Raw genomic sequence first — 21562 nt, forward strand, 5'->3', positions numbered from 1 at the left:
AGATAAATGTGACAGCAATGTGGAAGATGAACTAGGGCCAGGAAGTCTAATCCAACTTTTTCCTTACACTGTGGACTGCCTGTCACTAGGGCTGTGTGGTCTGGCCCTAAAGACAAGCGGAAGGGTCTGGCTTCTGCTCCAGCCAGCCAGTGTCCAACATCCGGCCATCGGGTTCCCCAGGCCATCCCAGGGCAATCCGGCCGCCTCAGACCTCTCAGGCCGCTCCCACAGGCCGACCGCGCTGAGTGGCCAGTGAATGGTCAGCAGGGGGAGCCAAAGGACCGGCGATGGGACAGAAGGCTTGTCAGTGCCTCCTCCCACGTGGGGGAAAAGGATCCAGGTTCCAGGCCCTGGTGCAGCCTGATCCCTTGGGTTCCATCATTCCCAACCCTGTGTTCTGACCTCAGATGGGAGCACTAAAAGGGAGGGACGTTTTTCCCTAAAACCGGAGGCAAGGAATGGGGAAACACACAGGCACATATGCATATGCACACACATACCCAGATTTTTGTAAAGGCTTTTCCCAGTTTCTTGGAGAAGTTCTACTTACCAAACTTAATTTCCCCATCAAGTTTTGGATCATACATTTGTGTGTTCCTAAACTAACGCCATGGCTCTGAGCTGTGAAGGACACTTCTCAGAATATAAAATAACAAGCCAGAGCTGGACATGAGCCACAGAACTGACTTTTTCTGGTAATGATTCACACTCTTGAGACTAACTCCCAAGTAAACACTGCATTTATGAATATATTTAGCCCACATAATCTGTAACTGGTTGGAGGAAAGGGCACCCAGAAAAGATGTAAATGTCTAAAATTAAGGGACATCAACAGGGAAGAGCTGTGTGTTGTCATGAAAATGGTAATTATACATTTGTAGGAAGATTTGATAAGAAAACAGAAAGATTTTGTTTAGGGGCATTGCATTAATGAATTTTGACCATTTCTGGAGTTGGTTTCCCCAGGGCACACTGAGCAGGAAGCATCATCTTCCCTCTGCTGAGAGACAAAGCCACAGGGAGGAAAGTGGTTGTTTGCTTGTTTTAAAGGGTAAGTGATTACAATGCCTGGTTTCCATATTTCAGTATTCTGGTATACTGTGTAATTTTTAGGTACCAAAATATTAACATTTTTGTTGGTGTAGCAATATTACTTCAGTATTTTTTTAATCTGAAATTTTAATCATTTATATATTGAGATGTACCTAAGAATTATAGGTGATATCAAAATTTCAAATCAAAGACTTACTCTATCGGGAAACACTCTTCTACACCTTCATAATCTGCAAAAGAAGAAAGAAAATGCCAATCAACAAAGCAAAGTCCCTACGCAAGAATTATTCTTATCTCTGAGCAAGTGGTGGACAGACATTTCAGCACTGAAACTGAAACTAGTTTCTCCTTATTGGAATCTCTATCCATAAATGAAGTAATTAAGGAAGATGAAGCAAATTGATACTCTTTAATACAGAAACTACATCCAATTAGTGATAAAGGCTGCATGCCCTCAAAAAAATTCAAAAGCGTCTCATTTATCAAACACGAATTGGTATCATTTGAAGATGAAGTCAGTCGCCCCCACGTCGATCTCAGTGTAAAATCAGTGTTTTCAGCAGCTGGAAAACTGTCCAAAAAACCTACATTCACAGCCCAAGGACAGCACCATTGATGAAGATATCATTTTACCTTCATTTTCAAAGTTAAATTTTCTTTATTTTTGTATAACATTTAATTTACTTTTTGTCTGATGTTTTGTTAAGTTAACAACTTACTTAGATTAGAATAATAATGCATGTTTAATGTTTATATTTGAAGTTTTTCTGTTTCATTTGACGTTTTGTAGCATGTTTCTAATTTTTTTAATATATTTAATATGTTACATAGCTCCAGGTTCTTAATGTTATAGATCCTGAAAATTTTCACAGAGAATACAGGTGTTCATTTCCATACTTAATAATGTGTGAAAGAAATACCAAAATACAAGTATTGACATTTTGGTCCCATCAATCACTAAGAATGAGCCCTTCTGACTCAACTGGGTTTTGTGTTGCTGTGAACTTAAGGTACAGTTAGAACTGAGCCTCTGGCATGAATAAAGGTGACAGAAGGAAGCCTGGGACACCAGGACATGACAGAGAAGGAAAGCAGTCTGCAGTGTGGGCCACACGGAGGAGCACAACTGGAAGGACTGTCAGAGAGTGAGCGTGCATTGTCCAGGTGGCGCTGGGTGACAGGGCTGAGAGAAGGAACCAAGCATAAGACCTTGGCCAGTGCCCAGAAGATGGAGTGGAAGGCAGCCCCTGAGCATCTGGCCCTTCAATCTTCACCCCATTGGCACCCAAGGTCCCAACTGATACCTGCTCAAGTCTTCATGTGAGTAGAAACTCCTTTCTCTGCCCCAAGCACCCCACCAGCTGACCACCCAGTGAGCAAGACCTGGCCAGTGAGAGTCATCACCCTGACACACACACACACACACACACACACACACACACACACACACACACCAGGAGCACAGCTTTCCATAGCACCCCTGGGACAACTGTACACCCAAAGGGCACCCCTGGACACCTAGTGGGGCAATGGAGAGGAGCTCCTACTTCTGCACCTGAGAGAATAAAGAATTGAAAGCAGAGTCTCAAAGAGATATTCATACACTTATATGAAGTGCTTAGAGGAAGCAAATTCAGAGACAGAAAGTAGATGGTGGCTGCCAGGAGCTAGGGGAGAGGGGGATGGGGAGTTAGTGTTTAATGGGGACAGAGCTTCAGTTTTGTAAGATGAAAAGAACTGTTGGGGTTCCTGGGCGGCTCAGCCAGTTAAGTGTCCGACTCTTGATTTCAGCTCAGGTCATGATCTCACAGTTTGTGAGATTGAGCCCCACATTGCACTGTGTGCTGACAGCGTGAAGCCTGCTTGGGATTCTCTCCCTCTTTCTCTGTCCCTCCCACACTTGTGCTCTCCCTCTCAAAATAAATAAATAAGCATTTTCAAAAAGTAGTAATTTAAAAAGAGAGATGAAAATAATTGTGGAGGTGGATGGTGATTTGCTGCATGACAATGTGAACTGGACTTAACTGAACACTTAAAATGGTTGAGATTGTTGATTTTATGTTACATGCATTTTACCATAATTTTTTAAGGGGGGAGGGGGTGGAAAGAGTGAGGCAGGGAGGAATTTGACACAGACAGAGAGGAGGCAGTGTGACCCAAGGCGGAGTCTGGAGCAGGCAGCCTCAAGCCAAGCAATGAGCCACCAGACTCTGAAAGAGACAAAGAACCAATTCTCCTCTCCAGCCTCTGGAAGGAATGTGGCCCTGCCAACACCTGATTTAAGACTTCTGGCCTTCAGAATAAATGTCTGTTGTCCTAAACCCCCACCCAAAATACCATGGATTATACACTTAAAAAGGGTCAGCTTTATGGTATGTGAATTGTATCTCAAAGCTTTTGTTTGTCTGGTTTGGTTTTGGTTTTTCATTTTATTTTGCTTTTTCCCAGCTTTATTAGGATATAATTGACGCATAACATTATGTAAATTTAACACGTACAACATGTTGATTTGATACATTTATATGTTGCAGAATGGTTACCACCATAACATTAGCTAACACTTTCATCTTGACACATAGTTACTATTTTTCTTTTTTTAAGGTGAGCACCTTTAAGATCTACTCTCTCAGCAACATCCAAGTACATGATACAGTATTAGCTATCATCCCCATGCTGCACATTAGATCCCCAGAACCTGTTCATCATAACCACACGTTTGTACCCTTTGACCAACATCTCTCCATTTCTCCCACTCCCAAACTTCTGGTAAACACCACTCTACCCTGTTTCTCGGACTTTGACTTTTTTAGATTCTGCATATAAGTGCTATCATAGAGTATTTGTCTTTCTCTTTCCAACATTTCACTTAGCATAATGCCCTCAAGGTCCATCCAAGTTTTGTGAATGGAAGGATTTCCTTCTTTCTTGCAACTGAATAATATTCCATTGTGTTTGTATGCACCACATCTTCTTTATCCATTCATCCACTTATGGTCACTTGGACTGTTTTCATATCTTGGCTATTGTAATGCTTCAGTGAACATGAGTGTGCAGGTGTCTCTATGAGATCTTAATTTCAATTCTTCAATACAGTTGTGTTTTTAAAAAAGAAAGACTAGGGGCGCCTGGGTGGCGCAGTCGGTTAAGCGTCCGACTTCAGCCAGGTCACGATCTCGCGGTCCGTGAGTTCGAGCCCCGCGTCGGGCTCTGGGCTGATGGCTCAGAGCCTGGAGCCTGTTTCCGATTCTGTGTCTCCCTCTCTCTCTGCCCCTCCCCCGTTCATGCTCTGTCTCTCTCTGTCCCAAAAATAAATAAATGTTGAAAAAAAAATTAAAAAAAAAAAAAGACTAAGCTGTTTTTTTCTTGAGAAGAAAATATTCCCTAAGTGAAGTGCTGGTCTCTAGATGGGGGGCACCCATCAGGCCCAGGAAGCACCATGCCAAGGGTGCTGGAAATGTGCTCATCTTCATTTCTTTTAAAAACACAAGAAATTTGAATACAACAGTAATGATTATATAATAATGAGTCCTTCTTGGTTTACATTTGTCTTTATACTAACACCGTCACAAAATATAATGTTTAATAGTTTCTGTGGAGAAAAGAGTCTTGGAAGCAGAAGCGCCAAGGGCCGCTGGGTCATCAGTGGCCCTGCTTCCGAATAACCCGGAAGGAAATCAGTCACAGCCGCCAGAGCCGCCATTCCTGGGCATGGAACTCGCCCCCCCCCCCACCACCACTCCAGATACCCCCCCTTCTCCACCAGCCGGCAAAGCCTGGTTAGGGAAGCTCCGTTAGCACTCCGGAGCACGGGGGAAGCCCGAGAAGAGCAAGGTGGCGGCGCCGCAGACAGGCGCAGGGCAGCTCGGGAGCTTCCGGAGGTCGGACTTCCGGAAGAGGGAAGGGTGCCCCCTGAGGCGGGGTGGGGGCAGCCCTTTGGAACCCTCTCTGTCCCAAAGCCGTCAACTGAGCCTGAAGGCAGGAGAAAGCCGTCCAACAGCTGTGACTCTGGCCTTCTTGAGGAAAGGAAGGGGCCCTCTCACCTGCCCTCCTCCCCCTGGGCTCTGGGAGGACAGGGCAAGGAAGTTGGGCTCTCGGAGGCCGGGGCGCGGGGATAAAGAGCTCCTTGGACGTCGCACTGGGAATGACCCCCGGCTCACTAAAGTTTCTCTTTCGCTTGTCCCTGCCCACCTGCCACATAGCATTAAAACAAAGATTTAGCCATTAAAACTAAGATTTAGAGCTCTGCCGGCTTGACTTGAAGGGATTTCCGTGATATATGGCTAAATGAGAAAAAATAAAATGAGAGTGGTATCTTTCATGATCCCATTTTTATAATGTAATTACATTGTACAAAAACACCTATGTTGCATCTTAGTGCAGCTATACATGTAAAGTATAAAGCACATAAAGACATCTACAGAAGAATGCATTTCAGTTCATTAACAGTGGTTGGCTGAGTCTGGAAATAAAACTTCAGGGCAGTGCCCTGTGGTGCAGTACAAGCCCTAGCCTCCTGAGACTCGTCACATACCTTGAGGATTATATTTGTAGCCATTTGTGTAGTTAAGTGCTCTGATCCAAAAGAATAATAAAACTTCTCTTATCTCCCAAGGGAAGGTGCTTACCACCTGGAGTAGGTCCCTATGCCTAAGGTGCCTGGGAGACTGGCAGGCTATCTTGCTAGGTATTTATACTTCAAAAGAGATGAAGAGGCAGAATTTAGAGACATCTCTGGGACCTAAACCAGAGCTGTTTGCTTCCTGGATAAATTTTATTCACATTTCAAAGGGTGGTGTTAAGATTCAGGCCTGTGATACTTCCAAGGAGACTCTTTCAGAAAAAAAGAGGACAACTGTCCTCTTCCCCTTGTTAAAAAACAAAATTCAACAAAGTAAAACTTAAAGATCTTGTTGGCTTTATTCAACGATTCACAAATCAGGCAGCATCCCATCCAACAGATAGGAGCTCCAAAGAGCTGTACAAAATCGAAGGCTTTTATAGACAGAAGAAGGCAGAAGAAAAAGACATTTCTACCAAAAAGGTGGGGGGGGGGGGATTGTTTGAGGCAAGTTCATCTTCGTATGGGGGACAGACAGGGTCTATCAGTGATCACCTCACTAATGCTGGCCAGATAATTCCAGATTGACTAGCTAAAGTTCACCTTCCTGGGAAAGGTTGAGGCTGCAGTTGGGTCAGGTGTTAAGTCTTGGTTTATTGACTCCATTTGTGGCCTGTTCTCTCTTTTTAAACCCACTTTATAAGTAAAGAAAAATCATTTTTCCTTGTTCTAGCCTTGGATGCTGCTCCCAGAATGTGGCCTGGCCCAGGGTGACATCTGAGCCAAGGCAGCCCTGACACCTTGGTTATGTACTTAATTTAAGGTCATTAATAAGAAATCTTGTCTCTGTCTGCAATGCCTCATGTATACATTCAGGACAAAATCAATAAAGATAAATATTAAAAACCCAACATTGAAAGAGAAAAGAAGAGGAGTATGATGTTGTGATATAAGAAATATGTATTTTTGGTCATTCAAATGACCAACGTATATTTCTCATTTATACTTAGACTTTGTCCAGTTTCTGGCTCAGAACTCCCAAAAACGTTGGAATTTCTTGAGTAAGAAGAGCAATGGAAGCATCTTTTGTTTAATATTTCATCTCTTGTCTTCAATTCCTGAAAAATGCTTCGGAGCCATAAAGAGGGTTTCTTACTATCATAACCAGTGCTTTCAGCTCAGGTCATGATCTCACAGTTCTTAAGTTTGAGCCTCACATGGGGCTGACAGCACAGAGCCTGCTTGTGATTCTCACTCTCCCTCTCTCTCTACCCCTCTCCCACTAGTACTCTCCGAGTCTCTAAATAAATAAATAAATAAATTTAAAAAAAAATAAAGAGCATTATTAAAGATAAAATAGTCACATATTAATACAAAAATCCCCCAAAGACATAACAACTCTGAACTTTCTGCATTTAATAACATAGCCTCAAAATATATATAGCTGACGGGGCGCTTGGGTGGCTCAGTCGGTTAAGCATCTGACTTCAGCTCAGGTCATGATCTCGCAGTTTGTGGGTTCGAGCCCCGCGTCGGGCTCTGTGCTGACAGCTCAGAGCCTGTTTCCGATTCTGTGTCTCCCTCTCTCTCTGCCCCTCCCCCGTTCATGCTCTGTCTCTCTCTGTCCCAAAAATAAATAAACGTTGAAAAAAAAATTAAAAAAAAAAGAAAAAAGGAAATAGAAAACTATAGAATACATGTTCTTCTGAAGCTCTACACTTTTTTTTTTTAATTTTTTTTTCAACGTTTATTTATTTTTTTGGGGGGGACAGAGAGAGACAGAGCATGAACGGGGGAGGGGCAGAGAGAGAGGGAGACACAGAATCGGAAACAGGCTCCAGGCTCTGAGCCATCAGCCCAGAGCCTGACGCGGGGCTCGAACTCAGGGACCGTGAGATCGTGACCTGGCTGAAGTCGGACGCTTAACCGACTGCGCCACCCAGGCGCCCCTGAAGCTCTACACTTTTATGCAATTGACTACATGCTAGAGGAAGGAGAATGGACATCTCAACACATTTCATAGGATTGATGTCATACCTGTTATGGGACTACAATTTAAATAAGCTAAAAATTAATAACAAATGGATACCTAGAAGAAAGGCATATGTTTGAAAATTATAGACTTTTAAATATTTTAATACAAATATAAGCTTTTAAAAAGTATTCATTAAAAGATGGAAAATCATAATTAAATTAGAAAATGCTGGGGCGCCTGGGTGGCGCAGTCGGTTAAGCGTCCGACTTCAGCCAGGTCACGATCTCGCGGTCCGTGAGTTCGAGCCCCGCGTCGGGCTCTGGGTTGATGGCTCAGAGCCTGGAGTCTGTTTCCGATTCTGTGTCTCCCTCTCTCTCTGACCCTCCCCCGTTCATGCTCTGTCTCTCTCTGTCCCAAAAATAAATAAATATTGGAAAAAAAAAATTAAAAAAAAAAAAAAAAAAAGAAAATGCTTAGAGCTTAACAATTCAATTACATATTTATATACAACAATACAACAATATACACATTTTGGGGTGTGGCGAAAACAGTTCTTAGAGGAAAGTGTACAGCCTAAAGTCATATATTAGAAAAGACAAAATTTTACAAATAAATGAGTCATCTCAAAATAAATCCAAACTATGCTGAAGGAAGAAAATAAAAGAGCATAATTTAATAAAATATAAAACAAAAATACAATAGAATTGATAAAGCCAAACTTAGTTTATTAAAAACACTGGAAGAAAAAAAAAAGACATCCCTCTAACAATATTATTCAAAGAAAATGAAAAGAAAGGAAAGGCACAAATTAACAATAGGAACCAAAAGAGGAGTTTTCGTGTTTCCAGTGTATAAATAATAAGAGTATATAATGAATAATTTTATATCGATAAATATTTATTTACTTATTTATTTATTTATTTATTTAGGGGGCTGTGGAGAGTGAGGATCTGAAGCAGGCTCTGTGCTGACAGGCTGACAGCAGTGAGCCTGATGTGGGGCTTGAACTCACGAACCGCAAGTTCATGACCTGAGCTGAAGTCAGACGCTCAACCAACTGAGCCACTCAGGTGCCCCTATATCAATAAATTTTAAAATGTAGATGAAATGGGTAAATTCCTAGAGAAAAATCTCACCAATCTGGCACAAGGAGGGAGTAGAGAGACTGAATGGCTCAATGACCATGTGAAATGGCACCAGTAGTTCAAAGTCTATGACAAAGAAAACTCCTGCCAGATTTTACCAATGAGATTCATGAAAACCATTCAAGGAACAAATTTCAGGTTTCTACACAATATGCTTAAGTTTAGAAATGGAGGAAGAAAGGGGTGCCTGGCTGGCTTCGTTGGAGGAGTGCACAACTCTTCGTCTCAGAGTCATGAGTTGGAGCCCCATGTTGGGTGTAGAGATTACTTAAATAAATAAAAGTTAAAAAAAAGAAAGAAAGAAAGAAAGAAAGAAAGAAAGAAAGAAAGAAAGGAGGATAGAAAACTTTCTCCCGTTCATTTTATGAGGTCAGTATAACCTTTATATCCAAACCTGCAAGGATAATACAAGAAAGGAAAATTATAAACCAGTCTTACTCAAGAGTAAAAATCTGAAATACAATGCTAGCAAACCAAATTCAGCAACATATAAAAACTGACCCGTCATGACTAAGATGGGTTTATCCCAGAAATATAAAAATGGTTTAATGATAGAAAGTAGTTATAGGGACACCTGGATGACTTTGTCAGTTAAGTGTCTGACTCTTGATTTCGGCTCAAGTCATGATCTTAACAGTTTGTGACAGCAAGCTCTGAGGCCAGCTCTGCACTGACAGCATGGAGCCAGCTTTGGATTCTGCCTCTCGTCTCTCTCTTCCCCTCCCCCCAAAAAATAAATAAACATTTAAAAATATAGTATTTTTAAAAAGACAATAAAGTTATATAATTCATTAACAGCTAAAAGAGAAAATTAAGCAATCGTCTTAATATATGCAGAAAAAGCATTTTAAAAATATAAATTCATGATTTTAAATGAAAACTCAGAAAACAGAATAAAGAGAACTTTAATTTCTGTTAAAAAAAACTACAGTAAATATCACATTTAATGGTGTAGCATTTGAAAGTATTTCTTTTAAGATTAGAAACAAAAAGGTGTATCCACCAACACTGCTCTTTAACAAGGTACTAACAAAATACAAGAGGTCCTTGCCAAAGCAATAGGAAAGAAAAATAAATAAAAGTCATATGTATTATAAAAGAAAAAGGGAAATTTTGATTTGCAGATTGAAATAATTGGCTCTAAAGAAAACCCAAAAGATTCTAAATTATTAGAAATAATACAATTTTAGCAAAGTTTCTGAATATAAAATCAATACAAAACTCAATAACAAAAAGGAAAGAAATCTTGTCACATGTTATATATGAATGAACCTTGGAGACATTATGTTAATGAAATAAGGCAGTCACCAAAAAAGATAATACTGTATAACTCCACTTACATGAGATAATTAAAGCAGTCAATTCATAGAAACAGAAAGCAGCATGCTGGAGCCAGAGACCAGGTGAGGGGTAGAAAATGGGGAGTCTTTGTTTAATGGATGTGGAATTTCAGTTCTGCAAGATGAAAGAGATCTGGAGATCTGTTGCCCAACAACGTGAACACACCTAACACTACAAAACTGAACACTTGAAAATGGTTAAAATGGTAAGTTTTGTTTTGTTTTATATTTAAGCATGTAGAAATTCAATTACATTTCTATACCAATAACAAAAACAAACATTTTTTTAAAACATGCCATTTGCAACAATGTCAATAAATCGTACAATTAAGTGTGCATTGGTGAGAATGATCACATGCTATTCAAAGACATTAAAGATCTGGGGCACCTGGGTGGCTCAGTCGGTTGAGTGTCCGACTTCGGCTCAGGTCACGATCTCACGGTTCGTGAGCTCGGGCCCCGCATCGGGCTCTGGGCTGATGGCTCAGAGCCTGGAGCCTGCTTCCGATTCTGTGTCTCCCTCTCTCTCTGCCCCTCCCCCATTCATGCCCTGTCTCTCTCTGTCTCAAAAATAAATAAACATTATAAAAAAAAAAAAAAAAAAAACAAAGACATTAAAGATCTAAATAAATAGAGAGGTAAACCATGTTCATGGATTGGAAGATTCAACATTCTCCACAGGCTGATCCACAGAATCTATGCAATGTCAAACAGAACCCCAACAAGTTGTTCTGTGGGACTTAACAAGATCACGCTGACGTGTATATTTTAAAGTAGAGGACCAAGAAACACCAGAGCCTTCAGTGTGTTGCAAACCAAGCCAGTAATGTGTGATGTGCAAAAGAGAGTGGCCCATGGCATCACATGCTCCTGAACACTGTCCAGTGGACTGAAGCAATGTGAGGCCATTTGTGTCATCTGCAGGGAAGATCATCAAGGATGACACAATCACACATGGCAGGTTTTTAATGGACTAGAAGATTGAGGACAGTTTCCTTCTGGAAAATAAAGACAGAAGGAGTAGAATCCAAAAATTAATTAATTAATTAATTAATTAATTAATTAAAGTAGAGAATAGCAGAGATATACCTGAAAATGAAGAGCACGGTGAGAGATTTGCCTCACCACGTGTCAAGGATTATTACAGAAATATAAAAATTTTTTAAAGATGGAGTGGCATTGGCATAGAAGTAGACTGATCAATGGAACAGAAAAGAGAGCTTGAAAACAGACCCTCCTACATTTACTACACAGCGGACATTACAGAGTGATGAACAGATGGAATTTTTAATACATTTTTCTGGAACAGAAGATTAAATATTTAGTATTTAATACTAAAATATTAGTAGCAAAAATATTTTTTAAACACTTCTCTTGTTTAATGTTTATTTGCTTTGAGAGAGACTGCAAGGGCACTCTCACACACAGGAACATGAGCAGGGGAGGGACAGAGAGAGAGAGGGAGAGAGAGAACCCCAAGCAGGCTCCTCACTGTCTGCACAGAGCCCAACTTGGGACTCAATCCCGTGAACTGCAAGATCATGACCTGAGCAGAAATCAAGAGTTGGATGCTTAACTGACTGAGCCACCCAGGTGCCCCAGGAGCACAAATTATTATTGAAGAAAGAAGAAATGATAAACACAATGACGAGGCAATGGTTCCACTGGAAGAGAGGGAGATGAGATGGGGAAGGCTATCCAGGGGATTGCAAAGTAAAAGTAACATTCATTTCTTAAACTCAAGGGTTTTGCGCACGATTCTTATTTCTTAGATGTGTTCCATAGATCATTTTGTACACAATTAAAACACGTAAAAGAAAAAGATGAAGCAAAAATGGCCAAACTACGTCATGATAAGATGCACACTAGTGAACTGAGGGGAGGGGGCGGCCAAGCTCTGACCGCACCCCCAGGTAGAGGCACTTAGTTACCTGTAACTTAGTCTTTTCACTCATTAAATGGGGCTAACAATACATACTACACACAAACCTGAGGCTCACAAAAGACAACGGATACAAAAGTGTCTTATAAAAGTAAAAGTGCTACACAAATGCAAAGTGGCATCATCTCTAACAATTTCAGATTTGTTGGACAGAGAACAGAGCTACGTCCTGTGACTCAGTTCTGCACCCTCTTCCTGGCCCCGTCCCAGCTTACAAAATGGGCTGCCCTGTGGTTTCAGCCTCAGGGTGTCAGGATGACTAGGTCGAAGGGGGTCATCCACGGGGGAAAGAGCCTCAGCTACGGGAATGGGGTCACAGCCACTCCCACCGTCCCACCTGCAGGTGAACTGGACTTCCCAGATCAGCCTCAGCAAAGGGACAGAGCATGAATGAAGCCCCCGGCTCACTTCTGAACGTCTCCCTCTCCTCTAAGCCCAGACGCCCACACCACCGAGTGAGCACACAGGGCTTACTTCAATTTTACGTCAATTAAAGGCAAACAAGATAAAAATGAGCAGTCCGTGCTCATTTCCACCCCCGATTCCACGTTTAATGTCTTCACCTACCAGATTCCTTTAGAAATACTGCTTCCTCCCACCACCATCCCCCCCCCCAGAAAAAACCTTTTAAAATTTTTTTAATGTTTACTTATTTTTGAGACAGAGACAGACAGAGCATGAGCAGGGAGAGAGGGAGACACAGAATCTGAAGCAGGCTCCAGGCTCTCAGCTGTCAACACAGAGCCCCACGTCGGGCTCTAATCCACGAACGGAACTGTGAGATCATGACCTGAGCCGAAGTCGGATGCTTGACTGAGCCACCCAGGGGCCCCTAAAAACCTTTAAAATCATACCCTCAGGTGCATGGCTGGTTCAGACGGTAGAGTGTGAGACTGTTCATCTCAGGGTTGAGTTTGAGCCCCAAGTTGGGGGTAAAGATTACTTAAAACTGAAATCTTAAAAAAAAAATGGGGGTGCCTAGGTGGCTCAGTCGGCAGGACGTCTGATCTCACGGCTTGTGAGTTCGAGGCCGGAGCCCCGCATGGGGTCTGTGCTGACAGCTTGGAGCCTGGAGCCTGCTTCGGATTCTGTGTCTGCCTCTCTCTCTGCCCCTTCTCTGCTTGTGCTCTCTCTCTCTCAAAAATAAATAAGCATTAAAAAAATTTTTTTTAATCACCCTTAAAGCCAACAAAAAGTTTTGCTATTTACTTGGGGTTGGTTTTATTTTTTAAATCCATGCGTCCGTTCCCTCCACTGCTGTGGAGAAGCAGAAGCTGGGGACCACATGCTGTTGATCTAGCAGGTGGGCTGTGTTCGGCCTCTAGGGCTCTCTGGAAACGTGGGCTGAGCCTGGCCTGAGCAGCTCCTCCTCCCTCTTTGCACCAAGTCTTCCCCTGAAAGAGGGAAGAGGAGGTGCGGGCTTCAAATGCTATTTGTCGCCTTTCTTTCCTTGACTCACGCAGGCTTGTCTTAGACAAAGTCGAGGGGCTTTATGTGGGAATCAATTGCTGGAGCCAAAAGATCCCCTGCTGACATTCCCTGGGCAGCCAAGTCCCATCTCCCTCCTCATAAGACGGGCTCCGTAAGGGCCAGAGCTGTGGGTTCCATCCCCCCCGCGCCCTCCCCAGGGCTCAAGAAGACCGATCCCTCTTTCCCCCAGCACGCTGCTCTCTGCCCACACGAGGGCGCGGGCTCCACCACTTGGCAGCCACTGTGGGTGGGGAAGGTACTTTTCCAGAGGAAAATGAGTAGAGCCAAGCAAGGCTTGGACGACGCCCTGCAGACCCGGAGCTCGGGGAGCTCGGGGACCCTGGGTCTCTCCTGCTCCCACCAGTGTCACTTCCTACTCCCTGGAGGCAGGAGAGGCGATGAGAGGAGGGGCTAGTTGCCCTCTTCGCTTCCCCACAGAGAAGGAAGACAACGCCACTAAGTTGGGCCCCCAGGGAAGTGGGGAAGAGACAGAGGAAGGAGACCATGGCCCCCCTCTGAGGTGCCTAAAACAGAGGCGCTGGCCTGGCTCGGACTAGGCCTGGAGGGCTGAGCCCAGTGACTGAGACACGGTTCACCCCGAACCCCCAACCCTGAAAACACAAATGCAAACAATGGACTCAATCATTCAGTCAGTCACCCTCCCTGACGGGGCTGAGAGCCAGGCTGCGTTCCAAGGGTGAGTCATTATGCTGAGGCTGCAGGGATGGGCCAGCTCAGTATTGACTGAAAGACTTGAACCTGCAGTTGGCCCCCCCCCAGGGACCCCCGCCCTGCCCCCTTGGTGAGCACCCCGCCCTGCCCCCTTGGTGAGCACCCCGCCCTGCCCCCCTCGTGAGCACCCCGTCCTGCCCCCTTCGTGAGCACCCCTCACCCTGCCCCCTTGGTGAGCACCCCTCACCCTGCCCCCTTGGTGAGCACCCCTCGCTCTGCCCCCTTGGTGAGCACCCCACCCTGCCCCCTTGGTGAGCACCCCACCCTGCCCCCTTCGTGAACACCCTGCCCTGCCCCCTTGGTGAACACCCCTCACCCTGCCCCCTTGGTGAGCACCCCTCACCCTGCCCCCTTGGTGAACACCCTTCACTCTGCCCCCTTGGTGAGCACCCCGCCCTGCCCCCTTCGTGAGCACCCCTCACCCTGCCCCCTTGGTGAGCACCCCTCGCTCTGCCCCCTTGGTGAGCACCCCACCCTGCCCCCTTGGTGAGCACCCCACCCTGCCTCCTTCGTGAGCACCCCGCCCTGCCCCCTTTGTGAACACCCTTCACTCTGCCCCCTTGGTGAGCACCCCACCCTGCCCTGCCCCCTTCGTGAGCACCCCTCACCCTGCCCCCTTGGTGAGCACCCCTCACCCTGCCCCCTTGGTGAGCACCCCTCGCTCTGCCCCCTTGGTGAGCACCCCACCCTGCCCCCTTGGTGAGCACCCCACCCTGCCCCCTTGGTGAGCACCCCTCACTCTGCCCCCTTGGTGAGCACCCCACCCTGCCTTCGTGAGCACCCCACCCTGCTCCCTTCTTGAACACCCCCTGATTTATCTGTGCAGGTACCTGCTCCTCAGATCACCACCCCCAACACAAAGGACCCTGAACCTAAATACAGGGACAGACTCCTAAAGTAGGCCCCCCAGCTCTGACTGGACTCAGCCATACAGTGTCCTCCAGGGCCTCGGAACACTCTCCAGCCAAGCTTTGGGCCAGATGTGCCCTCTGCTCCGTCTCACCGTGGTGAGAAAGTGGATGGGTCCAACCGAACCCTCAGCACACTCAGAACAAAACAGCTTTGTGTTCAGGGACCCCGGCCAGACTATGTCTGCCCCACTCTGGACCTAGCACGGCCTGGCTCAGGAACCATCTCCTTCGGCACTCCCATCCCAGAACCCCCTCTGCTGGGGACCCTCTACTGGGGACTTCCTTAAGATGTCTTCGCCCCAAGTGAGACCCTTTTCTAATTGATGTAAAGGCACCTTATGAGTTAGTAGCGGCCTTGTTAGGGTGGCCCCAGGCAGGGGACATCGCTGAGTCACTCTCAGAGGTGACCATGAGCAAACCGTATGATGGCTGGTGCAGCACCGAGGGGAACAAATCACTAGGAAGCCAGGACAGAGGAAAACTTGACCAAAAAAGGTATTTATTGAACAATTACCCACCACTGGATTTGACTTAGGACCGACAGAGGGTGTCTCCACCTTCCTGATTTCTTTTCAGCCGTTGAGGGCATCATTGTAGATCAAAGCCAAGGCCCCCAGGAAGGTGACATATTCCTGGAAGTTCACCTCCTGGTCCCTGTTCCGGTCAAGGTCATCCATCAGCTTTGCGATTTCAGCATCCTGCAGCTTCTAACACGTTAGAATGGGAAATCCAGACTCAACAATGGTGAGAGCCCTGGGTTCTCTCCCTTTCCCCCTCCCTCACACAAGTGGCCCTGTGCCGGCTTGTCCACCTCGGGGTCACTTGGCTGTACTGCTCGCTCCTGCAGAGTCACTCAGGGACAGCAAGCACGGGGCTGCATAGGACTGTCCAACCGTCCCAGTCAGGTATGCGACTTGGGCCCCAGGACGTGGACACCTGTGAGTCCCATGGCACCTCCCCTTCTCCTGATCCTGCTTCTGGGGCCCCGGGGGGAGACTCACCGGGCCAATGGTGAGCTCTTTCTGGATAAGCTCCTTCAGCTCCTTCTTGCTCAGGGTGTTCTTGTCGCCTTCCCTGCCCGAGTACTTGTGGAAGATGGCCACGAGGAGGCCAATGGCCTGATCCAGGGGGCACGCCATGGCTGGGCGCTGGGCTGGGAGCTGGGGTGGAGAGGCTGGTCAGGGCCTTCCCACCCTCCCACATACCCCAGAGCTCGGCCCCCACCATCCCGCCTGGGACTGCCTTGCCCAGCCGCGCAGGAGTCAGGAGCCAGCCCAGGACTTGGGGCGGGGGGCGGGAGGGACTGGGGGGAGGCTGGGAGAGGCGGACCTCAGTCCTGGAGGAGAGGTGGTCGGGGCGCAAACGGGGCACCAGCTGAGACCCGGCCTCCAGGGGTCCCGCAAGTTGGGGAGGAGGGGACTGGGGGGCAGCACACACGCGGTGCCGACGCTCCCGGGGCGCACTCGCAGAAGCCGCCCGCCGGCTCCGGGCCGGACTCACCCCAGGGCACTCACCGCGCGGCCGGACAGCGTCGAGCGACCAGCGGGGCGGCGTCCAGGGCGCCTTTTAGCGGCCGCGGAGCGGAGGCCGGGCGGGCCAGCGCCCACCCCCGGGGCCCCGGGCACCCCCCCGCCCCGGTCCCGCCCCCCTCCCCAGGCCAGCCCCGCCCCCACCCCACCCTTCCGCCGAGGCCCGCCGGGCGCCAGCCGTCTACACCACACACCCCCGGGGGGCCCCCCTCCTGCCCGGGGCTGTTCCGGGTTCCGGGGCTGGAAGAGCCGGTGGAAGAACGGGAATCCTACGGGAGGTCGCTGCATCCAGGGACATCGAGCCCCCGGGGCAGGGGGCTGGGGTCCCCAGACGGTGTTCAGGATCAGCCCTAGATGAAGGAGGGGGGCAGCCAGGGGTCTGCGGGATTCGATTTAAAGGTATCTACAGCGCCCACGCCTCGGCAGAACTCCCAGCACCACTCTCACAACCCTTCTTCCTCCCCAGCCCTCAGCCTGCACCCCCTCAGCCCCGCAGCCCCGCGCCCTCCGCGCCCCCCTACCTGGAATCCCACCTGCAGTACCCGCCCCCCCCCCCCGCCTTTGTGTGCACACTGGCCCTGGCCTTAGTTATTTACGCTCCAGTGGAAAGGTTTCCAGATCTTCTCCTGAGAAAGGACTTTCATAACGGGAAGTGGGGACAGCAGAAAGCACTGGACCCCACAGATGGGGGGGGGGGGAGGAGCTTGCTGCTGAGGGGGAATTGGGGGAGACGGAAAGGGGGCTGGCAAGGGTGCTTGTCAGGGTGGCCTCCTGTGGCCTCCGACTGGCTTGCCCACCGCTGCACTCAGGAGCCACACCCCAGCCTCCCCCCCCCCCCACCCCGCCCCGCCCCAAGCTCTTCCCTTAGCTTTCTCTTGGAAGCGAGTGAAACCTGGCCCAACTTCCCCATTTTCTGGAAGCCCAGTAAACTCGGTGACATCCACACTGAAGGAGGGCAGGAAGTAGGGGCGGAGCCCAGGACCCTAACCCCAGAGGCTCTCAACCCCCTGGAAGAGAAGCTCTGCCTTGTGCCACACACCCCCAACCCAGGTGGACAAGATATCTTCAAAACCAGCCTGGAATCAAACATTTTTATTTCCCCTGCCAGAAGGGAAGGCCGAAGCAGGGTCTGTCCGGAAGGGAGAGGAGGGCAAGGGTCCACAGAGGGTCTGTGACGGGCAAGGGGCTGAGCTCTGGTCACTTGCTGTCCTCCAGGAAGAAGTCATTGTAGGCCATGCACAGAGTGGTCAGGAACACTGAGTACTCCTTGAAGTCGATCTCCTGGTCACGGTTCTTGTCCAAGCTCTTCATCAGGTCATCAATGCTGCTCTCCTTCATCTTCTTAGAGAGCCCAGAGAGAGGGTCCGGTCAGCCACCCTGCCCAGCCTTGCCTCACCACTGCACTGTGCCACCCACCCCCTCGGGGCAGCCTCAGGGTGACCCTCGGCGGGGTCAGCAGCACTCTGAACATCTCGACCCCCAGACTCCCCCAGCCCACACCCAGCACAGGCCTGGAACCATGCAAGGGTTCAGTGGTCTGACTCCTGAATCTAAGCAAATGTCAGTAGGAAAGCCCGTCCAGCCTCCCTTTTCCACAACACTTTCCACCACCCAAAGAAACAGTCTCTAGATTTTATACAATGTCTAGCAGAAATGTCTCGGTGACCACGTGGTACTGAGCATGATCCAAGTCTCAGGCTTACCCCATAGAGGATAGTTGAGGACCGACCCGGACAACACGTCCTGAGATCAACGTGCTGGATGTGAGCAGCCGCCCCAGCCTTCCCTTGCGGGGAGAGCCTGCAGCCCAGCCGTGTGGACTGGAGTCCCTGGCTCAGCTACACCCTGTCCGGTCCCTTGCTCTCCCAGCCCTGTTCCGCCAAGAGGGTGGAGACAGGGCCCTCAGGTGGGACAGGAAGAAAATACAGACACACTCTGCCCTCCCCTCTTCACTGCCCCCAGCTCCCGCTTTCCCACGGGAGACAGACATCAGGACAAATGGAGACGGAAACAGCCTCTCTGTGACGAGATCCTTGTCCCCAGTCTGGGCTCCTGTTAAAGTTAGGCCTTCCCCCAGGGCTTCTGTCCCCCTGTAATTAACCCCTAAGGGACCCGTGCCCCTTCCTTTGCCCTCATTAACTCCAGGATGCAGACAGCCTGGCGGGAAAGCAGAGGGCAGGCTCAGTGATACCCACACCTGCTCCAGTCGCTGCCCAAAGGGCCAAACTCAGAGAGAGTCTCTCTGGGGAGGTCCACCAAGGTTCAGGATGTGACCAGAAAGGACCCCACCCTGGATTTTCAAGGAAAAAGGGAGTACTCGCCTCTCACTAGTGTCCTCGGACAAGTTGGATCATGTTTCTGAGCCTCTATTTTTTTTAACTGTAAAAATAATAGAGTAATTTCCTCATAGGCCTTCACTCCCACCCACCCTGGTCAGCTACCTCCCACCTTCACCATCTGGCAAGAAGCAATCTGTCTCCTTCCAACCTTGTGTCACAACTAGCAGAATGACCCCTTTTGTCCCTGTGTCAGTGCCAGCTGGGAGTCCCGGAGACATGGAGAGTCAGGTGCAGGCCCTGGCCTTGAGCTGAACCCAGCTCGAGCTGGACACCCTCGCCCCTCATCCCCCACGATCCCTCTCAAAGGCTCTTCCATGGCTGCCTGGGCCTGGCCTCAACACAGAAGGCTCTCTGACTTCTAAACTTTCACACGGAATGTAATGCGCCCTCTGGACACCACCCTTCCTCCTTCCCAGTGAAACACAACTCATCTCCCAGCATAGAGCTCTTGCATCTGTTGGCCCAAGATGTCCACACTCTGCTTTAGGTCTCTGATGGTTCCCTTGAGCTATCCTGCTCCTGGCTGAGACTAGAGCACTTGGAGGGCAGATGTGTGTCCCTGTAGCTTGGGCTTCCAACAGCACAGGAGGGGAGCCCTTGACAGTGATACGGTGCTTCCCCTTCTCTCCTCCTCCCCCATGATGTACACAGGGAGCACTCGGGCTTTGGGGTGGGGGTGAAGTCACCTACCTCTCCAAGACACAGCTCCTTCTTGATCAGCTCCTTGAGTTCCTTCCTGCTCAGGGTCAGTTTGCTGCCTTCTCTCCCCGAATATTTGTGGAAAGTGGTGACCATAGTGGTCAGGGCCTTCTCAAGAGGTGTCTCCATCAGTGTGTGGCTCTGGAGGGTGAAGGGGGAGGAGAGGATCACCGTCCTCCGGAAGCCGGACCTTCTGCTTCCCCATCACCAGCCCAGCCCCAAGGCTTTCTCTAAAGGACCAGAAACTGGAACCCTGGGTGAGACAGAAATCTACCAACAAATGGACCCAAATGTGCCAGGGAAGGTTGTAATAAGACCCAAGGCAAACTTGGAAGAGCCGGGACAACGAGACTAACCATCCCCCAAAGGAGCCTACGCACTCTCCTGCTTAGGAGATGCTGGAAGAGGGCTCTAGGGGCAGGTGACAAGAGGACTTCCCCAGAAGATGAACTGGAGGCAGATGATGGAGTTGAGAAGGGTCCCTGGCCCATCTAGCTTGGGCACTTGTTTGTCAGAGGCAGCCCTCACCCTAATCACCCTCCTTGGCCTGGGTGCCTGAATCACCTGTTAGTGGGGAGTGTCCCATTATAGAAGTGGAGGACAGGGCAAAGAGAGAGTCCAGAGTTTGGAGGGGGCTGGGGCTGGAACTGGGAGATAATATCTCAGCAGGACACTGGGGAGAGGTCATCCGACTTGTCCAGCTGGTCTCCAGTCTCTGGCCCTGAGAACTGCACACACAGACCAACAGTGGGGCAGGGGCGGGCGGGCACTGTTAAAATCTCCAGCATCACTCTGAAAGCTGGATCCAGAGGTTGGGTTTGAAAGGGTCCCCTGTGTCCCTCAGCATTGTCATGCCCACCAGGGGAAGCGGCAGCTGGAGCTCCCATGACTCAGACTTGAAAACCACTCCCCACCAGACTTGAAGAAAGGGACAGCACCCAAGGAACCTGGGGACACCAGGTAAATCTGTGTGGAGTCCAGAGCAAGAAGGAGGAGGCAGCTGGCTCTTGCCTTCAGCCCAAAGCCCACCTTTTGATTCTTGAACTGGATCTGTCATTCACCTCTTACCACCCCAAAACCTCAGCCTCTCCCCAGCTCCAGGAGACTCAGCCAGGACCACAGCGGAGGGAAGGGCCTCTGGGCGTCTGCAACAGCATCCTGGCGGTTCTGATCACACCTCGGTGCCCAGAGCCACTTCTCCAGAAACTCTGACAGCCACGATTCCAGGCTCCGCCTTCCCTCCTGAGCACATGCCCGCTCATCAGGCCAGGTCTTCCTTGCTGGTGGTCACCACAGCCTGTCACCCACTGACCTCAACGCCCAGCTTGCCCCACCGTACGGATGAGCAAGGAGGTGAGAAGGAACGACTCACCAGGAAAGGAGAGGGCAGACAACAGCAGAAACAGTCCCCCTCCCACTACTCCCTGCCTTTATTCCCTTGCTCTGGTCCCCAGGAAACCAGGGGAAGGAAAGAGCCAATGAGAAGGGCAGGGACCTAAGAAGGCCGGAGTCAGAGCCTCTTGGGATGGGGCTGGGGAGAAACCCCTCTGCCAGGACCTTCCTGGTTTCCAAACAGAGGGGAAGGGAGCATGTAGGGTTCATCATGGCACACACATCGTCAGTCCCAGAAACTTTGTTTTCCCAACCACAGATCACCACTCACAATCTGATGGGACAACAGGATGGAAGAGAAACCAAAATCCCTGGACAAAAGACCCAGGAAGCATGGGCCAAAAACAGCGTATCTCCTCATGCCCTAGTCACTCTCCACATTGGGGCCCTCCCACCCACACCAGGAGCAGAGCAGATACACCTTGAGATGGGTCAGAAGGGAAGATGTTTCCTGCCAAGGGCGTGGTCAAGGTCATT

At 48.8% G+C, this 21562-nt stretch overlaps 2 protein-coding genes across 3 annotated transcripts; both read right to left on the reverse strand.

Annotated features, from left to right (window-relative positions):
• Positions 1-15608: 15608 nt before the first annotated feature.
• On the reverse strand, positions 15609-16775 carry S100A6 (S100 calcium binding protein A6). 2 transcript variants are annotated; one of them, XM_045454264.1, is made up of 3 exons: positions 16641-16775; positions 16128-16286; positions 15609-15833 (listed from the first exon to the last, which is right to left on the reverse strand). In XM_045454264.1, the coding sequence occupies exons 2-3, from the start codon at positions 16263-16265 to the stop codon at positions 15699-15701; spliced, it is 273 nt and encodes a 90-aa protein (XP_045310220.1). In that variant the 5' UTR covers positions 16266-16286; positions 16641-16775; the 3' UTR covers positions 15609-15698. The 2 variants fall into 2 exon arrangements, with proteins under 2 accessions (XP_045310220.1, XP_045310221.1); XM_045454265.1 differs by lacking the exon at positions 16641-16775 and adding an exon at positions 16456-16625.
• A 957-nt stretch (positions 16776-17732) lies between these two features.
• Positions 17733-19965, reverse strand: S100A5 (S100 calcium binding protein A5). Its single transcript, XM_045454266.1, has 2 exons — positions 19685-19965; positions 17733-17996 (listed from the first exon to the last, which is right to left on the reverse strand). Exons 1-2 carry the CDS (start codon positions 19820-19822, stop codon positions 17853-17855), a joined length of 282 nt encoding a protein of 93 aa, XP_045310222.1. The 5' UTR covers positions 19823-19965; the 3' UTR covers positions 17733-17852.
• Between the last annotated feature and the right edge of the window lie 1597 nt (positions 19966-21562).

The sequence above is a fragment of the Leopardus geoffroyi genome, chromosome C3 (assembly GCF_018350155.1).
Source record: "Leopardus geoffroyi isolate Oge1 chromosome C3, O.geoffroyi_Oge1_pat1.0, whole genome shotgun sequence".
NCBI classification, from domain to species: domain Eukaryota; kingdom Metazoa; phylum Chordata; class Mammalia; order Carnivora; family Felidae; genus Leopardus; species Leopardus geoffroyi.

Coding starts and splice junctions, on each gene's coding strand:
- S100A6 (XM_045454264.1), bottom strand. CDS start 16,265: ATGGCGTGCCCCCTGGATCAGGCCATTGGCCTCCTCGTGGCCATCTTC. Junction 15,834..16,127: donor AAGAGCTCACCATTGGCCCG/GTGAGTCTCCCC, acceptor CTAACGTGTTAG/AAGCTGCAGGATGCTGAAAT.
- S100A5 (XM_045454266.1), bottom strand. CDS start 19,822: ATGGAGACACCTCTTGAGAAGGCCCTGACCACTATGGTCACCACTTTC. Junction 17,997..19,684: donor AGGAGCTGTGTCTTGGAGAG/GTAGGTGACTTC, acceptor GGGCTCTCTAAG/AAGATGAAGGAGAGCAGCAT.